The 17949-nt window shown below is 33.7% G+C and overlaps 1 protein-coding gene across 9 annotated transcripts in view; it reads left to right on the top strand.

Moving 5' to 3' along the window:
- The window catches only part of NBEA (neurobeachin), a 457700-nt gene that overhangs the window by 149494 nt on the left and 290257 nt on the right, over window positions 1–17949 (top strand). For 3 of the 9 annotated variants that reach the window (XM_015628205.3, XM_019006695.2, XM_015628190.3), the window contains exons 25-30: window positions 5438–5461; window positions 7916–8096; window positions 8715–8845; window positions 10104–10211; window positions 11840–12008; window positions 13373–13468. In XM_015628205.3, coding sequence (XP_015483691.1) covers window positions 5438–5461; window positions 7916–8096; window positions 8715–8845; window positions 10104–10211; window positions 11840–12008; window positions 13373–13468 — 709 coding nt within the window. The remainder of the gene's footprint in view (window positions 1–5437; window positions 5462–7915; window positions 8097–8714; window positions 8846–10103; window positions 10212–11839; window positions 12009–13372; window positions 13469–17949) is intronic. The other 6 variants (XM_019006696.2, XM_015628200.3, XM_033515238.1 and 3 more) reach the window with 4 other exon arrangements.

Below are 17949 nucleotides of genomic sequence, written 5' to 3'. Positions count from 1 at the left end.
TATTGGGGGATGTTTTTTTAAAGCAAACATTTTAGGCATCATTTGAAAATGATGGTGTTTTGACATTTTTATATAAAAATATAAAACAGGCACAACATCAATTGGGCTTCACTTCCACTGAATGCTATTTGTGGGTTTTAACTCTTGTCCTGGTTTATGATACTGCAGAACCATTTTATGGAATAATAATTTTGAGGTTCACCATTCCCCTCTATTTATTTTGGATAATATATGTGTGTGTGTGTGTGTGTGTATAGACAGTTACCTGACACAGCTTTAATAATTACATATCCATTTGTTAAAATACTGTGTGTCAATACTGCCTTGCTCAGTAGCAGTGATTTTTATGCACTGATACGAAAGACTACATTTTCAAATTTGGGTATTATGTCCACATTTCTCCACTACATGGGAACTGTGTGTATTATGAACACTTGAATGCTTAATTTTACCATCTCTCTAGGTCAATAAAATAAAAATAAATTGTGAAATAGGGTAATTCACTTAAAGTTTGGTTTCTGGCTTCAAACTGAATGAATTCTACTATGTCAAACTAAAAATAAAAAGGATTCTTCCTGCCCATTCAACTCCATTCCTGTTCCTCATTGCCCATCCATAAAGACTAAAAAGAAGGTGGATTGATTCATCACTGTGACAGATATGAACAGTGCAGCTCATCTTCCCTTCTTAGAGCAGGTGCTCTCCCTCAGTCTTGTTCTGAATCACAGTTTCGAAGGGAGCAGATGTCCTGCTGGGTATCAGACCACTTGTGAATATCCATCATATGATGAATGAAAAGAAGTTTCACACTGATTCTCAGACTGACTTCTAATGCTTGTGCATCCTTGAACTGCTATGCAGAAGTGGATGGATTGCTGGTTCAGAATGTATTTCTTCTCAGTCCTGAAAGGGCAAAGTAGGCCACTGAAAGCAATCAGTTACAAAAGGCTGTCTCGCCCTCCTCCTTCCAGAAGCTGCTAATGGGAAGAGAGAAGAGGTTTGAAATTGGAAGATTGATACGACATTTCCACTGCATAAAAACACTTACAGCAGGCCTGCTGCTAGACACTTCCTGCCAGATTAACTCTTAAAAGGGGAAAGGACCTGTAAGCTTTCTCCCTCACTGATCCAAAGACACACAGAATCACAGAATGGCTGAGGCTGGAAAGGGGATGCAGGAGGTCACCTGCTCCAACACCCATGCTCAAGCAGGGCCATCTACATCCAGTTGTCCAGGACTGTGTTGAGACACCTTGTCTCTGAGGATGGAGACTCCATCACCTCCCTGAGCAATTTGTGCCAGTGCTCAGTCAGCCTCTCCATGGAAAAGTGTTTCTTGATTTCCATGTGGAACCTACTGTGTTGTAATTAATTACATTAATGAATAACTTTCTATCCACAAGGTACAGAGTTCATATCCCTTCCAACCCCAACCATTCTGTTAGTCTGAGTAGTTCTGTAATTGAAGCCAGGCGTTAGAAGTGCACTCAAGCCATATTGCACTGCTCTTCCAAAAAGAAGCTGTTCACAGGCTCCATAAGCTGCCTTCCTGGGTCAGCCCATGGGCCCATCTGCTTTAGCATTCTGCCACCAACACTGACTGCTTGCAGCTTACATCAAAATTCAGAACTCTGAGCAAGCACATTGATTGCTCTAATAACACTGTTTCAGCATTTAGGACTTGAACAACTAGAGAGGGTGTTTGAGCTGTCATATTTAATAACCGCTGAGGAATTCATCCTTCTAGACTTTATCTAATCTTTTTTGAAGCTACTTACGCTTTTAGCTTCCATAATATCCTATGGCATTGAGCCTGACAAAGCAATTATATAACCTTCGAAGCACTTCTTGTCTTTGTTTTACTTAAGCCTGCTTAAATGCATAAAGTCACTATGTGCTTTACTGTTTATACTATGAAAAGAGTGGTTAATCATGTCTTTATTCAGTTCCATATCCTTTATGACTTTGTAGGATTGAGTCATACCTCCTGGTGTGCCTGTTTGAATCCACACCATCTTCCTGTTGTTTAGTTTCTGATCCTCCATATCTCTGTTCTGAGGAGCTTTTCTGGGTTGTCAAAACCCTGACATTTTGTAGATCCTGTAGAATACGTATATTCAATTTATCAACAAGTGTAAGCTCATTTTTACTGAATTTTACCTTTCTTCACTTTCATGAATGGTGGCACTGATATTCCCACTGAAGAACTTTTGGGGCCCATATTGAAATTTTAAAGTAGTAGTTCTTACGTATGTCATTTTAGTATCTTTTATTTGTGGTATAGGTCATGTATTTACATCTTCTTATAGAAAATTAATTTACTTTTTGTCTGCAATAATGAAACATGAAAGCAAAAAAACTATAGAACAGACAGTTAAGGTCATTCCACCCTTTAACTTTGGGATGACTGAAACAGGGATAGAATTCATGAAGAGATTAGGGTGAATCTTAGTATACACTTGAAGTACATATATGTGGCCTAGATTTCTAGCCAATGGAGATCTACCCAACAGAAGCAAATGATTCAGATATCTCAGATGTAGACATCTACCAGATCCCTGTAGGGTCTGGCTGGAATGATTGTTAGCTTGGAGCTCAATCCAGTCTCTTTTCATGAGATAGCTTGTTTTCTAATGGAGAAAGACAGAAGCACACAGTTCCATTTTCAACTGTCTCACAGTCCTGCCTGTGCACAGCTCCTTGATTTCAGTGAATCAGTGGGAGTTCAAGCAAATCTGAGTTCATGCTGGGCCACTCCATCTTAAGCAGTCCTAAATTCTGCTGCAAAACTCTCTTCTCAACAATCTGCTATAGATTTAGCTGCTATTACATGTATCCCATTGCCTCTGATTTTTATAAAGCACTTCACCTATTTCTTATTAGTAGAACAGATGCTGAATATTAGATGCTTGAATTAATTAAGTCTATTTGAAGAACAGAGCCAAGCATAAATTTAGCAAAATGACTTTCAGAATGCTGGAGCAATTGCAGTTTTGGTTTGGTTTTTTTTTCTTTCGTACAACAGATTCTATATTGTGTTCTGTCCCTTGCTAGAAAAAAGTAGTACTGTCACAATTTCCTTAAAAAGATGAATATTTGAAAAACTTCCCATTTCAAAAAGACTTTTTCCTTTGCATAGTTCAGATTTGGAGAGAAATGGCAATTCTTCTGGGCTGGGTGGAAGATTACTGCACGATTTCTTGCCTGCTGTAGAATGGGCAGTCTTAACTATAGAATTCCCTCACTATGGAACTCTTATAATAGAAATCTACCTTTTATCTTGTGGGGTTTCTTTTTGTTTTCTTTTTGGTGTGGTTTGGGGTTTTTATTTGTTAGGTTGGTTTTTGTTGCATTTGGGGTTTTTTTTTGTTTGTTTGTTTTTTTGTTTGGTGGTTTGTTTTTTTTAATCCAGACTAGGATGATCTGAATAGAAAACTTTAAATGTAAATAAAAAAAAATTAAAAAAAAAGAAAAGAAAAGGAAAAAAAGTCATCTTTCCTGTAAACAAACCACTGACAAATGGGGAACTTAAGAGTGCAGAGGTTATATGTTTGTATGGCATACAGGGCAAAATTTACCAAAAAAAGTAATTCACAATAATCTATTCCCACAATTTTTAATATTTTACTCAATTTCATTTTTACACTACTCTTATCTCAGGGTCTGTACATGGATAGCTTTAAATGTTGGTGTTTTTAAAGTGTTGCCAATTGTATATATGAAACAATTTGAAATTGAATCAAATATTAACAAAAAATACGAGCAGATTTTTTGGTTTCAGATATAATCTGTAGTGTCTTCTAATTTTAATTCTGATGTCTAGTATATTAAACTGGGAATATTAGATAATTCTGCTACAATTATGGGGAGGTCATAAAAAAAAAAAAACAACTGATTTCCTTTTATTTTCTCCTTTCTGTTGGGGATGTCTTTGAGCTCTAAAATTATCTACAATCAAAGACATTATTAAGATGCTGTGGAAGTGTGAAAACCAGGACCTGTAAGGGAAAAGGTTTGCAGAAGATGATTTCTGTTAATAGAAGCAGGTTTACAGATAAAACATTTTGTGTACAAGCTAGCAATTGGAAGTAATCACTGCTTGATACAAGGATAGCAGCTGTGACAAGGATGTGAGGACATTAAGCAAAGCAAAAGTAAATTTGAGGAGTTTAAATATAAGTGACAATTCAGAACAAACTTCCAGAATTCTAAATACCAGCTTTCGAATTGTGATCTGAGAACTGCTGGTGTTATATGAACTGACCACAAAACTCCATTAAACATTTAATGATGGCCTCATTAGGTCTGTGGATTAGAAGCTGAGATGTATGACCTGTGTATAGCATTAGTGTTATCATGTTCAGGACTTTCCTTGTTCCACGGGTACTGCGTGGTCTACAACAATTCTGAGAATCAAAGGTGATAAAACTGATATGAAAATTGTCAGCTACTAATTGAGAGATAATAGTCACAGGTTAATTCCCCAGCTGCATCCAACTACGAAAACATGAAGACACATTTAAAAGCTGGTTGAGTGTGGTATTTACTGGCCCAAGGAGGAAGAAAACAGTTCATTTCAGCTTGTTTTTCTTTTTGTTAGATTAGGTTCTTCCAATGTCTAAATTGTAGCAATGATAACTGACATACTCTGAAGTGTCTTTCTATTTTTAAAACAGAAGCAGTGAAAACTTAAGAATTAGTTCCTAGCCCACTGTGATAGTAGAGAAAGTGGTTCTACCTAAAACCAAGCCATAAAAATTTAACACACTATCTAATTATGAACAATGAAATTTGAAGGTCATCTAAGTCTGAGTGTCTAAGTAAATCCTGATATTTTTTTTTTCTTGTGGCTCAAAACCAATGTCGTATCTAGTTTGATACTGGTTTAGGTTTAAGAAGACACTCCCAAATGTAATATTATAATGATCTATCTTGTAATGTATCCAAGGGAAGAGCATTATGTATGAGGAACCAGGTTGTTTGTTGTAATTCATATTTGTTTTTTCAAAGCAATTTAAACATATTTGCCTCCTCATAAAAGGATTAACTACTTTATTACATTTCAGTTGAACGGCTTGTTGTAAAATGCTCATATCTGTATAATTAGTTTAAAATTACTTTATTTTGCATTGCTTCAAAAAATTATCTACTACATAGAAGATGTACATTGCTTTGGAAGGATCAGTGTTTACATGAACTCTATAATAGTACAAGATTTAAAGTTTTCCTTGTGCATAGCTATCTTTGACAAGTCTTTATTTTCAAATGTTCATGCTGAGCTTAAATGTTTTGCGGTTTTTAAATAGAAAATAAACAAATGTATAATTCCAAGATATTAATTTGTTTCAATTTACCTTGTATTTTTAGTTAACTTAAATAATTTTCTTTTTCTTTTATTGTTGTGATCTGTTGTCTGTTTTGTCTGTTGCATGTCCAGGGTTCTAAGGTTAGTATTGCTGCTGTAAGTTTCAGTTTTTTGCATTTTCAAAAATACCTTATTTTTGATCATTTGATATTTTGGCTTTTTTTACTATTATTATTCTTCTTATTATTTTCCTATTTCATACAGTGGGATGTGAATAGGAGTATATTAGGTGTAGCAATTAACTTTTCCTACCATATCTCCCATAATAACCTAATGTGTTGTAAATTATGGTGCATGCTGTTAGCTCCTGACCTGCATGTAACCAGGTCTGTGAGCTAATTTAAGTTATAAATGCAGTTGTCAGTAGAGAAACTCTTTATGTCCTGAGTACATTCACTGTATGGGAGACTTTGTACTGCTCTTAAATTACACTGAGTAGTTATGGAATGGTGATCAGTTAACTTTTAAATGAGTTTTAGAGACAGCACTATCTAAAATATTGGTGATGCTAGAAGGCAGCTTGATCAATAATGGAGTATATTTTAGACACTATTACAATGCCAGTGTGCTGTAATTTAACAAGTAGAAGTGATGGTAAGTTTAATGTAAAAAATCTTAGTCATTTATTTTCCTCCATGCAGCAGAATTTTAGGGAGATTTGTAAAAAAAATTTAAAAAAAGGTTCTTTTTAATTCAAAGTTTCCTAAAATATTGCTAAAATACACTAAAGTCTTACAATAAGTGAATTTAGTACATAACCTGCAAAAACAAAAAAGCAGTAGATATTCTGAGAGGTTTAAGACTGTGATTGGCACAATGCAGTTGAAACTTGATAAGAATCAACATCAGGCAGTCAATGGGCTGCAAGCGAGCCTGCTATTATTTCAAGCATAAGTTCAAAGTTCACGTTTCCACAACCACATATGAGTTTTTCTAGCAGACTGTTATGGCTATAGATTTTTGCAAATATATTTTCTTTGGATGAGTGCTTTTGAAAAATCTTCTCCCAGTCTGTTATAAAAAAACCCAGCAACCTATTTTTCAAAAAAGTAGGAAAAAATTACAAACTAAACAGTGGAGCCCTGGCCAAAGAAGGTAGGAGATAGGCTGAAAATCTTTCTTCTGAGAGTTGTCATTTTACTATTTTTCTAATATTATTGGGCTGTTCAGATAGATGACATCCCTTCCCAAATCACTCATGTGACCAACATGCTATATCCTTAAGAGAAGTTAAATGAAGAGCTATCTATTATTATGGTGACACATGCCACTTTGTATCTTTCATCTTTCAAAACAATTGTTTCCTTTATACGGTTTTGCACAGTTTTGTTTGGCACAGCACTTTTATAATTTTTATGTAAAAATATTCTTAAAAGTAAGCCATAGTCCTAATGATGTTTTAGGAGTATGGAAATAAAGGATTTTTTTTTGTTTTCTGTGTTTTTTTATTTCCTTTGCAAGGAAATGATCTTGAGAGCACTATATATATATATTATAAATACTTCTAAGCAAATTAATAAAAGTAGAGAAGCACAATGAAAGTACTTTCCAAAAGGACTAAACTGTGTGCTCAGAAAGTCCTGCAACTGGAAAGTTTATTGACAATCAGTAAGAATCTTCCACCATTAAACAAATTTTAAAATAGTATTTAGACATATAATTCTGGATGAAGAATGCATGCCTGTTTGCAGTTTGCCTAGCTCTAGAGGTAAAAGTGTTAAAATAGATATTTATTTTCTGGATTAAGCTGGCTGTTTCCTCACTTATCCTTGCTGTTAATTACTTGAAGGCATTTGAAAACATGACTCTGGACATCTAAGTGTCGTTTCAGAGAAAAATATTTTAGCTTTCAGAAATATTGAGCTCATTCAGAAATTTTCTGCTGATTCCCACTAAGGAGAGTCCAACAATACTATAGGAAATAGGAACAGGAAAGAAACAGCAGCTCTTTGGGACGTGTGAGCTGCATGCCATCCTTTTAACTTTCCCTCTCTTGTTGTGAGGTAGCAAACATAATTGGAGAATTGGACTCTGTCAGGATTCTATATGCTTTAAACATTTCAGGGAAAATCGATTCATGGAGACAGAGTGCAAAACTGTATGTTTTTCCCACTCCACTCTCCACATTTACTTGTTTATCTAAAGGAGCATAAAAAAGTAAAAGGTATACACAAAGTAATTCCTTTAATCTGTTACCTGTTTGCATAGCCTATGGAAGAACGTAAGAATATGTTGCACCCTCTTTAGACCATGCATTGTTTTATTATCTGCCCTTACTTTGTCTTTATGTAATTGCTAATAATTTTCTCATTCATATTAGACTTTTTCTCATCTATTACAGCATGTAAACATAAATAATTTTCCCACTTTTCATGCAGCCTTACTTTGAATTTCACTCACAGCTTATGTTAGTGGTGTCAGTAGGAGATTTTAAAATAACTTTTCAGTCTTTCTGCCATTAAGCATAACAATTTAGATTTCTATGTGTATGTGCTGTCTTTATATTTCAGTTGTGTTCAAACTGTTTAATTCAATTATCTCCTTTTAAAGACTGAATTGGAAAATATTGAAGTGACACAAGGAATGTCAGCAGAGACAGCAGTAACGTTTCTCAGCCGTCTGATGGCAATGGTTGATGTACTAGTATTTGCCAGTTCTCTAAATTTTAGTGAGATTGAAGCTGAAAAAAACATGTCTTCTGGAGGTCTAATGCGACAGTGCCTAAGGCTTGGTAAGTCAGCAGACAGGATGTATTAAATAGTTACTTACAGATCAATGAGTTGCGATGGATCAAATAGTGACATGTGTAGGAAAGGACCTTGTAGGTAGTGTTTGATGTGATAAAGAAAAAATCCCATTTATTATTGATTTGATACGTTTTTAAGGCTGATTCAATTTAGTCATAAGAAAGACATGTCTGAAAATGTTCTTCCTCATGTATTTCAAGTTGTAAAAATACTAAATTTAAGTCAGTAAACAGCCAATTTTTTTTCTTAAAGCTGCTTTGATACCTCCATGTTGCAGTTCTTCTTATCCAAGTCTCCATGGATTTGTAGGACTTTGTTGGCTATGTAAAATAAAAAGAGTGGGATACTTGTGCAGACACTGTAGACCTCAATATATTTTGCAACAGTATGGCATTTATCTTCACTGTTTACTACTATTCATACCACTTATTATTTTACTGATAATTTTACTGCTCCTGGTATAAAATTTGTGAGCTATTCCCAATTCTCAATTTTTAATCAAATTTTCAATTACTGCCTACTAGTAATCAGTGCTAATTGATGGTCTAAATATAATTTTGAAAAAATATTCTAATTTGTCTCATTTTCATTTCTTCTTTTAGTTTGTTGTGTGGCTGTGAGGAACTGCTTGGAATGCCGGCAAAGGCAAAGAGAGAGGGTAAACAAGACATCGTTAATTGGAGGTAAAACTCAAGATGCTCTTCAGGGTGTAACAGCATCAGCAGCAACCAAGGTAACTGAGCCTTAAGTAACCAACAGCAATGATGAAAAGTCTGAAACACCACTTTCTTAGATCATAAAATAATTGTAACTGCCTTCTCAAATATTTGGCGAAAGCTTAGATTTTTCCTGTTAACTGGTTTATGGTAAAAGTGTGTGAGGAGGCTTATTTGAAAGATGAAAATCTTGATGCAGGAGTAAGACTGGAGAAATTCCAACCAGCTTTTGCAGTCTTGCTTGGCCTTCTTAAAAAAACAAGACCCCTTACTCACCTCTGCCATTTATACCTGCATAGATTTTTTTATTCCATCAGGGTACTCTCCAATTTGGATGAAATCCTGCAATTGCAACTCTGTTGGTAGGATATCTGAGTTCCAATAGCTTCAACAGACCTTTGAGTACATATTAGGCATCAGTATTTACTCTCTGCTTTTAGAAGTGAATTTTATTGTTTATTCTGTTACCACTGAGTTTTTAGCATCATTAATTCATTCTTCTATTTTTTATTTTTTTTTAGCTTTTTCACAGCTTTAAGACTTTACGGATACAGAAATTAAAATCTGAAATAATTCAGAGAGGCCCTTGACTATAATACAATACATTGCATGCTGTAAAGCACCCCTTCTTTTTCTGCTATTATATTTTCATTACTAAATCAGTATTTTTTCATCTCTAAAGACTTTTTCAAACAGTTTTTACAAAATTTGCTCCTTTCACAACATTATTTCATTAAATCTCACAAAGACATTATATTTTTCAATATTGTCACATACAATGCAAGGAAAATCACTATAAGACTTTTAGGTGTTCAGGCCTCACATGTAATACATTTTATTTTTTAAAAGAAGCATGCCATTTTGTGTTTTTTAAATAGTAACAGTTATTTTATAAGTAGTCTGGAGTAAGTCTCGGTAAAATTAACATTTTTTTGTATTTCTCTTTAGCATTTTCAAACATAACATGCATTTTAGAAATAATTTATTGTTCTGCTATGAAGCAACTGTAATCTGAAACAGACTAGTGAAAATTACTGTCTTAACTCTGTCTAGAGATACATTCATTCCAAGCTACTGGAAAGATGTAACAATTTATATCTAAGTAGTATTAAGACAGTAATTCAAAGCATCACTTTATTTCTATTTTTATCTGAGTATTATGTGGAATACCATCTAAGATTGATGTACTAGCTAAAACATATGTCAAATTAAGGTTCTAACAGAAATGCTTTGATATTTTGAGACAACAAAAATCTCACTCCTTTTTATTTTTAGACTCCCCTTGAAAATGTCCCTGGAAATCTTTCTCCCATAAAAGACCCTGATAGGCTTCTTCAGGATGTAGATATTAATCGTCTACGAGCAGTTGTTTTTCGTGATGTGGTGAGTAATATGTGCTGTAATTCTTTCTTTTGAAAAATCATCACTTCTGTTTTGAAAGAGATTTTGATTGTACCCGAATTAAAAATATCCTTACTGTGTGGCACTTCATAAATAATCTGCAAGCTATCTGCTTGGAACTTGGTAACTACCAGCCACCTTCTGCACTTAAAAATTATATTGATTAAGCTATTTGAGATTAGTAGTTAACTGTAGTAGTTAAGTAGTAGCCTTAATCTTATACTAGCCAATCACAGCCAAGATAAAGAATTTATGACTTATGTTGATAAAAATTTGATTACAAAATGTGTCAACTATTTGTCTAATCGGGGTAGTAAGAAGAATTTGTATATATGTTACAGAAATGCAGCAAATTGGTTTGTAAACACAATTCTCACTGCTCCTGAACATATTTATGTATGTAAACATATATAAAAATGCTTTTCAGATTTTTCTGCCATGGTTTTTAGCGCAAAACTGTACCACAATATACTTGTTTTTGAATGTAGTACATTAGGAATTATTACTGTATACCTGCAAGTACATATCTTACATTTAAATTCTCCAACCTGCTTTCAAAATGGCAATATTCTGTCACGTATTCTTCTCTTAACTAATGGAGAAAAGAATAAAAGAAAGCATGTTTCTGGAAGTTGTATGAAATAAATTAATAGGAGAATTTCTAGTTATTTTAAGACTTGTAAAAACATGTAGCCAGGTTAAATAACACCCAGAAAACATGGAAAACAAGCACTGGATTTGTAATAGAAAGAAAGTACATACTTATGGAATTGAGAAAAGATGAAACCACTATAGGAGTAGATAGAAACTAAAGTTTTCATTTTATCACGTTTCACACTATGATAGTAATAATAGTAATAGTAATAATAACAATAATAATAATAATAATAATTAAAAGACATTTCAGTTGAACTAGAGCAATTTAATCTCAATCAGGATAATATCTAAGCCATAGATGGCAGTTTTCCTTGAATAGTAGATTACATGGGATGAGAAGAAAGGAAGACAGCAAAGTTATAGTGGTCCTGGCTTTCACTTACCTTAGTTTCAGAAACCTAGGATTACTGCTGACAGCTCCTGTGAAAAGGAAATCAGAATATACAAGCCGGAATTTATTTCTGGAAGAAAAACAGTGGTACATTCTCCCTGCTTCTATGTATTACCAGAAGCTGTTATGCCTGCTTATGCATCCAGTGTCAGCTAGAGAACCATAAGTGATCTTAGATTTCTCTCTCAGCAATCATACCCTTTACCCCTTCTGTCAGGGCCTTTACAATCTCATCCTTGAGGCAGCAGAAGACAGTTGCCCCTGCTGCCGGAAAGCCTTTAAAGCACTCTCAGAGTAGAGTCAGGCCTCTGTTTTGAAAAGTCCAAGACTCCCAAGATTTGTGTAGTTGCCAGATCACCTCCAAAATTCAGGACTTATAAAGTGCTCTGTGTGTACTACTCCACTGAAAATCCACTCAGCCTTCAGCGTTATCCAATTGCTGCTATGCTGGCAGAAGCAGCATTTCAGAAAGGTATTATCTATTAAGCCTTGTGATGATCTTGTACGAAAATTCTATGAAAATATTCAATATTCTAGATGTGTTTCTTTTTCCCTGGCACAGGACGACAGCAAACAAGCTCAATTCCTAGCTTTGGCAGTAGTTTACTTCATCTCTGTCCTGATGGTCTCCAAGTACCGCGACATCCTGGAGCCACAGCGAGAAACGGCGAGGTCTGGGAGCCAGGCAGGTAGAAATATCAGACAAGAAATAAATTCACCAACAAGTACAGGTAAATTTATTTTCTTCAAATGTTATGTAATTTATTTAATTTTTTTTAGTACTGTAATTATTTCACTATTAAGTATTTTTAGTGAGTAGCTTAAGATCCTAATAAGAAATTATGTATTACTTTCTTCTATATAATAATTTGGGGTTCTGAAATATATATTTCATGTATTCTCTATATTTTCTTATATGTTATTACTAATTTTCATTTGTATTTTTTTTAATGTTTTTATTTTTCTTTAATTGGAAAACAATTTTAAAGAAATGGGGTTCTTGCTGGAGTCAAAGTTGTAAAGTACAAGGTAGTTCACCAAAAATCTTCCTGAATCTGTTACGTGTTAGGAAGAACAGATATCTTTATACTAGGAAATGAATAAACAGAGAATACAGCTGCTTGTCCGTCTGAACTCCTTTTGTTTGAGTGAGGAGGTTTGTAAAAGACGTAGTAGTGGAGGACTGAGTACTTTCTTGGAGTCCTGCTGTGTTGGTGCCTGCATTTAAAAGCTTATAGTAACAACAGAATAAAAAGAAAACATTGCTATTGCCTTCTTTGTCTGAACTGTTTGTGATTTGTTTTAGTAGTAGTGGTTTTACTGGCACATGTTTTCAGCCCGAAAGGAGGGAGTCTGTTAGGTGTCAGAACCTGTTAGAAATGAGGGATGCAAAACTTACACCACTTTGTTTCAAAAAGTTTGCACTGAGTCCAGTATTTTATTTTTTCAAGACTGATTGGATTGATTATAACTGTACCTTCTGTGTTAAAAGAGTTGAAAACAGAAGCTTCATTTGTCCACAAATTTTTTTGTGTTTTTGTTCTTGTATTGATCTTTAATTGCTTTCTTCATTTATGGAGTTTCTAATTTTCATTCTTCATAGATTTTTTCTTCCAATTTGTGTCATATTCACATTTAGTCATTATGATTCATCATGATGCTTTAATTTGCTAAGTTTACGTAATTTTCTGAGGTCAATGTGCTTGTAGGCTTCCCATTTTAAAACTACATGAACATAGTTAAGAGAAATCATAATTCTTTTTGCCTCCTGATTTAATGTTATGGTTCTGAACTAAGAAACTGCTGCTTTCATCCATGATTGTCTTGCCTATTTGCTTGTATATATCTATCTATCTGTGTCTTTTTTTCCCTATAAATGTTGCTCTTGAAGTGCCCAAATAATAGGTATGCTGCTTCCTATCTCTTGATACAGAACTTGTTTTTTTTACTTTTAGAAATGCCTTTTTTTTGTGTTGTTGGTAATACCATATTTGCATGTTTCAATGAGATAGGATATCTGTCATGGATCCACAGTGGACCAGGCCACACATGAATACTAGCTGGCTCACATTTGATTCCATGATTTTCTCCACAGTTGTGGTCATACCATCTATCCCTCACCCAAGTTTGAACCATGGATTCCTTGCCAAGTTAATTCCTGAGCAGAGCTTTGCCCACTCATTTTACAAAGGTAATATTAACATCATCTCCTAACCTGTTTGGGTGTTCTTATTTAATGTAATGCACTTCAAGAACTAAATGTGATGTTACTGTTGATAAATAAGTATACGCCTCAGGTTACATGGAGATCAGACCTGATGATACCTTTAAAACTTTAACTTCCTGCCTACATTTTTCTAGAAAATCTCTCTCCCATTTTTACTACAACTTATTCTATTTAATTATTATAAAATAAAAGGAAAAAAAACAAAAACAACAACAAAAAAACAACAAACAGTCAGGAGAAAGGAAAGGATATAGGAAAATTTAAATGCTTTTGGTTTGTGGTTATTCTGCTACAATTAGGTCCATAAAAATAAAAAATAAAAATAAAATCAGTCCTGTTTTGAAAATATTGCATACCACATGAAGTATAAAGCAGATTTGTAGTATTCCCTTTCCCTGTATCTTTTCCTGTTCTTTTGCCTTCTTTTCTCGCTTTTTTTCTCGCCTTCCTGATGGTATGTAAACCTCTGATATTGTATGTGAATTATTTTATGCTTGTTAGTTAATGTGCTGTGCTGTGTTTCTCTTGAAGGAAACCAATTTTTCTACCAAAGCAACTATTATATGTTTTGGGCCTGATTTGTTTTGTTTTGTTTGTTTGTCTGTTTTAATAGATACTCTCTCAGGTAGGAACATGGGGTTTTTTTGTCATTTCGTGAAAAAGAGAGGGTTACCTGAATGTAACTTTAGCCAAGCTTGCATGTACATTTCCACAATTTGCATGCACTTTGCTGTAAACACAGAATGTAAAAGAATTTAAAAAATATAATCTGATGAAAATGTTCTTGGTATAATTTTGTAAAATCTCACTGGGTAGAAAGACCAATTTATAAAAAGCATAAGTGATTTAGAATGCATCCAATTTATAAAGAACAGAATAGCTAACATCCAACTTCAGTAATAAGGTGACTTATGCTTGTCATATGCTGTTCTGGGAGTATTATCTTAAGATACTTTTTATATCAACTTAAACTATCACTATGTTAACCTGGCATTTCTTTAGCTTTGATATGTGCATGTATATTTATTCTAAATTGCTTTGGTTTCTAACACTGTGTAAGCTGAGGTTTGTGACTTTGATTCATAAGATTATTGTCTGCTATAAAAGGAACAAGATATTTTGTATTACTCAATTTTATATTAATATATTATATTATTAGCTATTGTGCTCGTTTTACCTTGAGTTCAAGTAAAATAGTTTTGGTTTTGAAATAGTTCAATAGAGCTACATTAAAAGTGTGAGCAGGTTAGAAAAAAAAGTGTTTCGGCTTAAAATATAAATTATTCAGTAAAGGAAATTTTATCTGTGGCTAGTTATTTTATTTGTTGATATCATCAGATCCTTAAGGGTTTTTACTCTGTAGGTCTCACTGTCATACTCCTTACAGCTTCACCCATTGGAGGAAAAATAATTCCACTTTTTATATTGTGAACACAGTTCTTCAGTGTTGAACATAAGCAAAAAGTTAAATGAAAAAATTTGCAAATGCTGTCGGAAAAGGCCAAAAGTCAAAACATATTTTGTCATTCCAAGAGAATCTTTCATTCTAGTGGATAAGCCAGTTGGTTTCTTTTAAGTGACGTGACTTGCTTTCAGATGTTGTCAGGAAATGTAAATTTTGAATATTACTTTGCATTTTAAGGTATTTTTACTTAATACAGAGTGGTTTAGTGTATTGTTAAAATTAACAAAACATTTTTAAAGGAAAGTCCTACTTATTACAAAATTGACAGAAATTAATTGTTAACTGGAAGTGAAGACATATTTTATTCATTCCATGTGGGACTAGTTGGATATAAAAAATTGTTTGTTTATCAAGCAAATTGTATCACAATTGTTAGAACTGTACAGGAAAAGATGTTTATGAATTCAGGAAGAGGGATTGATTCCTTAAAAGGAAACCATTTCTCCATTTTTAGTAGAATCTAAGTATCTGACCAGGAAGAAACTTATCAGGGAAAGCGTAAGGTAGAATTAGGTATATTACCAGTATTTAAGATAATGATTTTGTTCTTAGTGACACTTTTTTTCTTTTTTTTTTTTCCCTTACCTTTACATGGGGCAATATCTTTAGTTAAAATCTATTTAGTGTGAGGCCCTACTTGTCTCAGGTGCATTACAGTATGTGATTAGCAAATGCTTCCCAAGAGTAACGGCAGCTGGTGTCAAGTGTGGATTATAAGAATTTTAACATCATTTTTTTTTATTTGAAACTTTTCCATTATCATCATAAAAATATTAAATTTTGCCTTCTTTATTGATATTACTGTGTATGAATAAAAGTATTGAAATAAAAGACCTTAAAGTATATTTTGCAGGGAAATATATTCTGCCCTTACTTACAAATGTTTGTAGATGGCAAAATTATGTTTCTTTTATTATTATTATTCAGATATTGCTCATAAACTAGCTGTTATGGTGCTTGAAGGAAAAACTTCACACCCAGGAAGGAAAAACTATTATGGTGGTGTCCATGACTACCATTTAACAATAAAAATATTTATTTCTTTATAATATTCTATACCTCTGTATTTATTTTTCCTTCTGATCTGATCCACAAGGAGACAAAAATATATCTGTATCTGTAGATTTACTCTTATCATAAATTTGTTGAAATTGCTTGTGTTTCTCCTGTTTGTTTCCAGTAACTTTAAAGGATCTCCAGTGCTTCTAAATTAGTCAGGGTGTAGTCAGACAAAGCAGATCTTGCAAAATTAAGAGAAAGTTCTCTCTCTTCAATTTAGGTCATATATAGCATTACCCTTTAAGTAATTCTTTATCAGACTCTCAAGGGAAATGGCAGATCACAGCTTTTCTCTGTCATCTGAAGGTTGTGTGAGAAACATAGTCCTACAAAAGTAAATGCTGCAGACTCACGTCTTCCTGTTCATAATACCAAAGAATTACTTAAATTAAAAATTAATTAATCAAATAAGCAAAAGAGGGAGATTTAGTTAAGATGAGAACAGCATTAAAAATGATTGACCAAACTATCTGTATGGGATTTTCAGGGTTTTGTCTCAAAGTCTTCAGTCATTCATGCATGAATTCTACTTCCTGGAAAATATTAGTAGTGAATCACTATTTGAGCTAGTCATCTTCATCTCCCTTAAAAATAGGTGAAGAGAGGTTAGGGCACGTTTAGGGTACAGTTCATCTGACCTGCTTTGAGATTTACTGGTGACTAGAAATGCCTATCTTTCTTCATTGTCTGTAGCTGTCATTGTAGACCTCTGTCTTGGTCAGATCAATCCTGACTCCTGTGACATGGCTTAACCCAACTCCAGACACAAACACTGGATTACAACAAAAGCTGTAATCAAATTCTTTGATGACAGGCACTTAATCCAATGACATTATGTGTCTTAGTAATATCCCTGTCCATTCTATAACTTTTTACATATATGTTCATAGATAAAACTGTGTTAGTCAAGACATCATTACTGCTTAGCAAGACCTACCCTTGTGAACATAGCATAAAGAGCCAAAATTTTCATTTCTAAAATGGGAGCAATTGCAATAGCGTAGAAAATACAGGCTTGTTCTCTGATTATTTCTCTGCTTAGATAAGGATATTTTCCCAAAATTGGTATGAAAATATCTGGAACATGTGAACTAGAGACAAAAAAACTGAGAGCAGCCCATTCTTTTATGACACAGAGGATAATCAGTACATACTTTGAGAGAGAAATACCTTTTCATCAGAATAAGAGGAGAGATAGAGGAACATGGTATCTTCTATTAATAAAAGCTAATCAGCCTTACCATGTAAAACCAAGTCACTTCTTCAAATTACAGGTACCAATTTCAAGCAGATTTAGCTATAGTGGTAAGGATCACTTGAAATGAGTTTTTTCGCTTCTGGTTGTTATTGAAGCCATCCTTGCTTCCATTGAAGGTTTAGTGGGATATCCCTTTCAACAGTGTTTCCACATCTCCAACAGTAGAAAAGTGTGAATGTTTTTTTTTCATTTTACACTTCAGCTGACACCCTGTTAATAACTGAGAACACAATTAATGTTAACCAAGTAATGAATAGATATTTTCGGTTGAAAATTGATGTTTCCATTTGCATTATTCAGGAGTTTTTCAGAAATGAAAGTGTGGCAATGGTGCAATTCAGCATATACAACATATTTTGTGAAGCAAATCAATATGTAGGGTATCAGAAACTTCTACCAAAAATTGATTGGCTTTTCCACTCCCTTGTTATCATTGCCTGTATTTTCCCAAAGCACCGTAAAACAAAAGATTTCTTAAAGGTATGTGGTGCAGATAGACTGGAAGCTATTGGTTTATTTTTCTTGACAGAATCAACTATATTAAAATGTTGCAGAAACAGCTTTCTCTTTGAAGACAAAAAAAGTATCCAGTTTTTCCGGTCTCCTAGGTATATAGTACTCTGGGAATTACATTTCTACACTGTTTGTATTTCTAATGCAGTA

This window comes from Parus major, chromosome 1 (assembly GCF_001522545.3).
Source record: "Parus major isolate Abel chromosome 1, Parus_major1.1, whole genome shotgun sequence".
In the NCBI taxonomy this organism is placed as follows: domain Eukaryota; kingdom Metazoa; phylum Chordata; class Aves; order Passeriformes; family Paridae; genus Parus; species Parus major.
The sequence above is the reverse complement of the archived record's forward strand: the minus strand, read 5'-3'. Positions and strand labels throughout refer to the sequence as shown.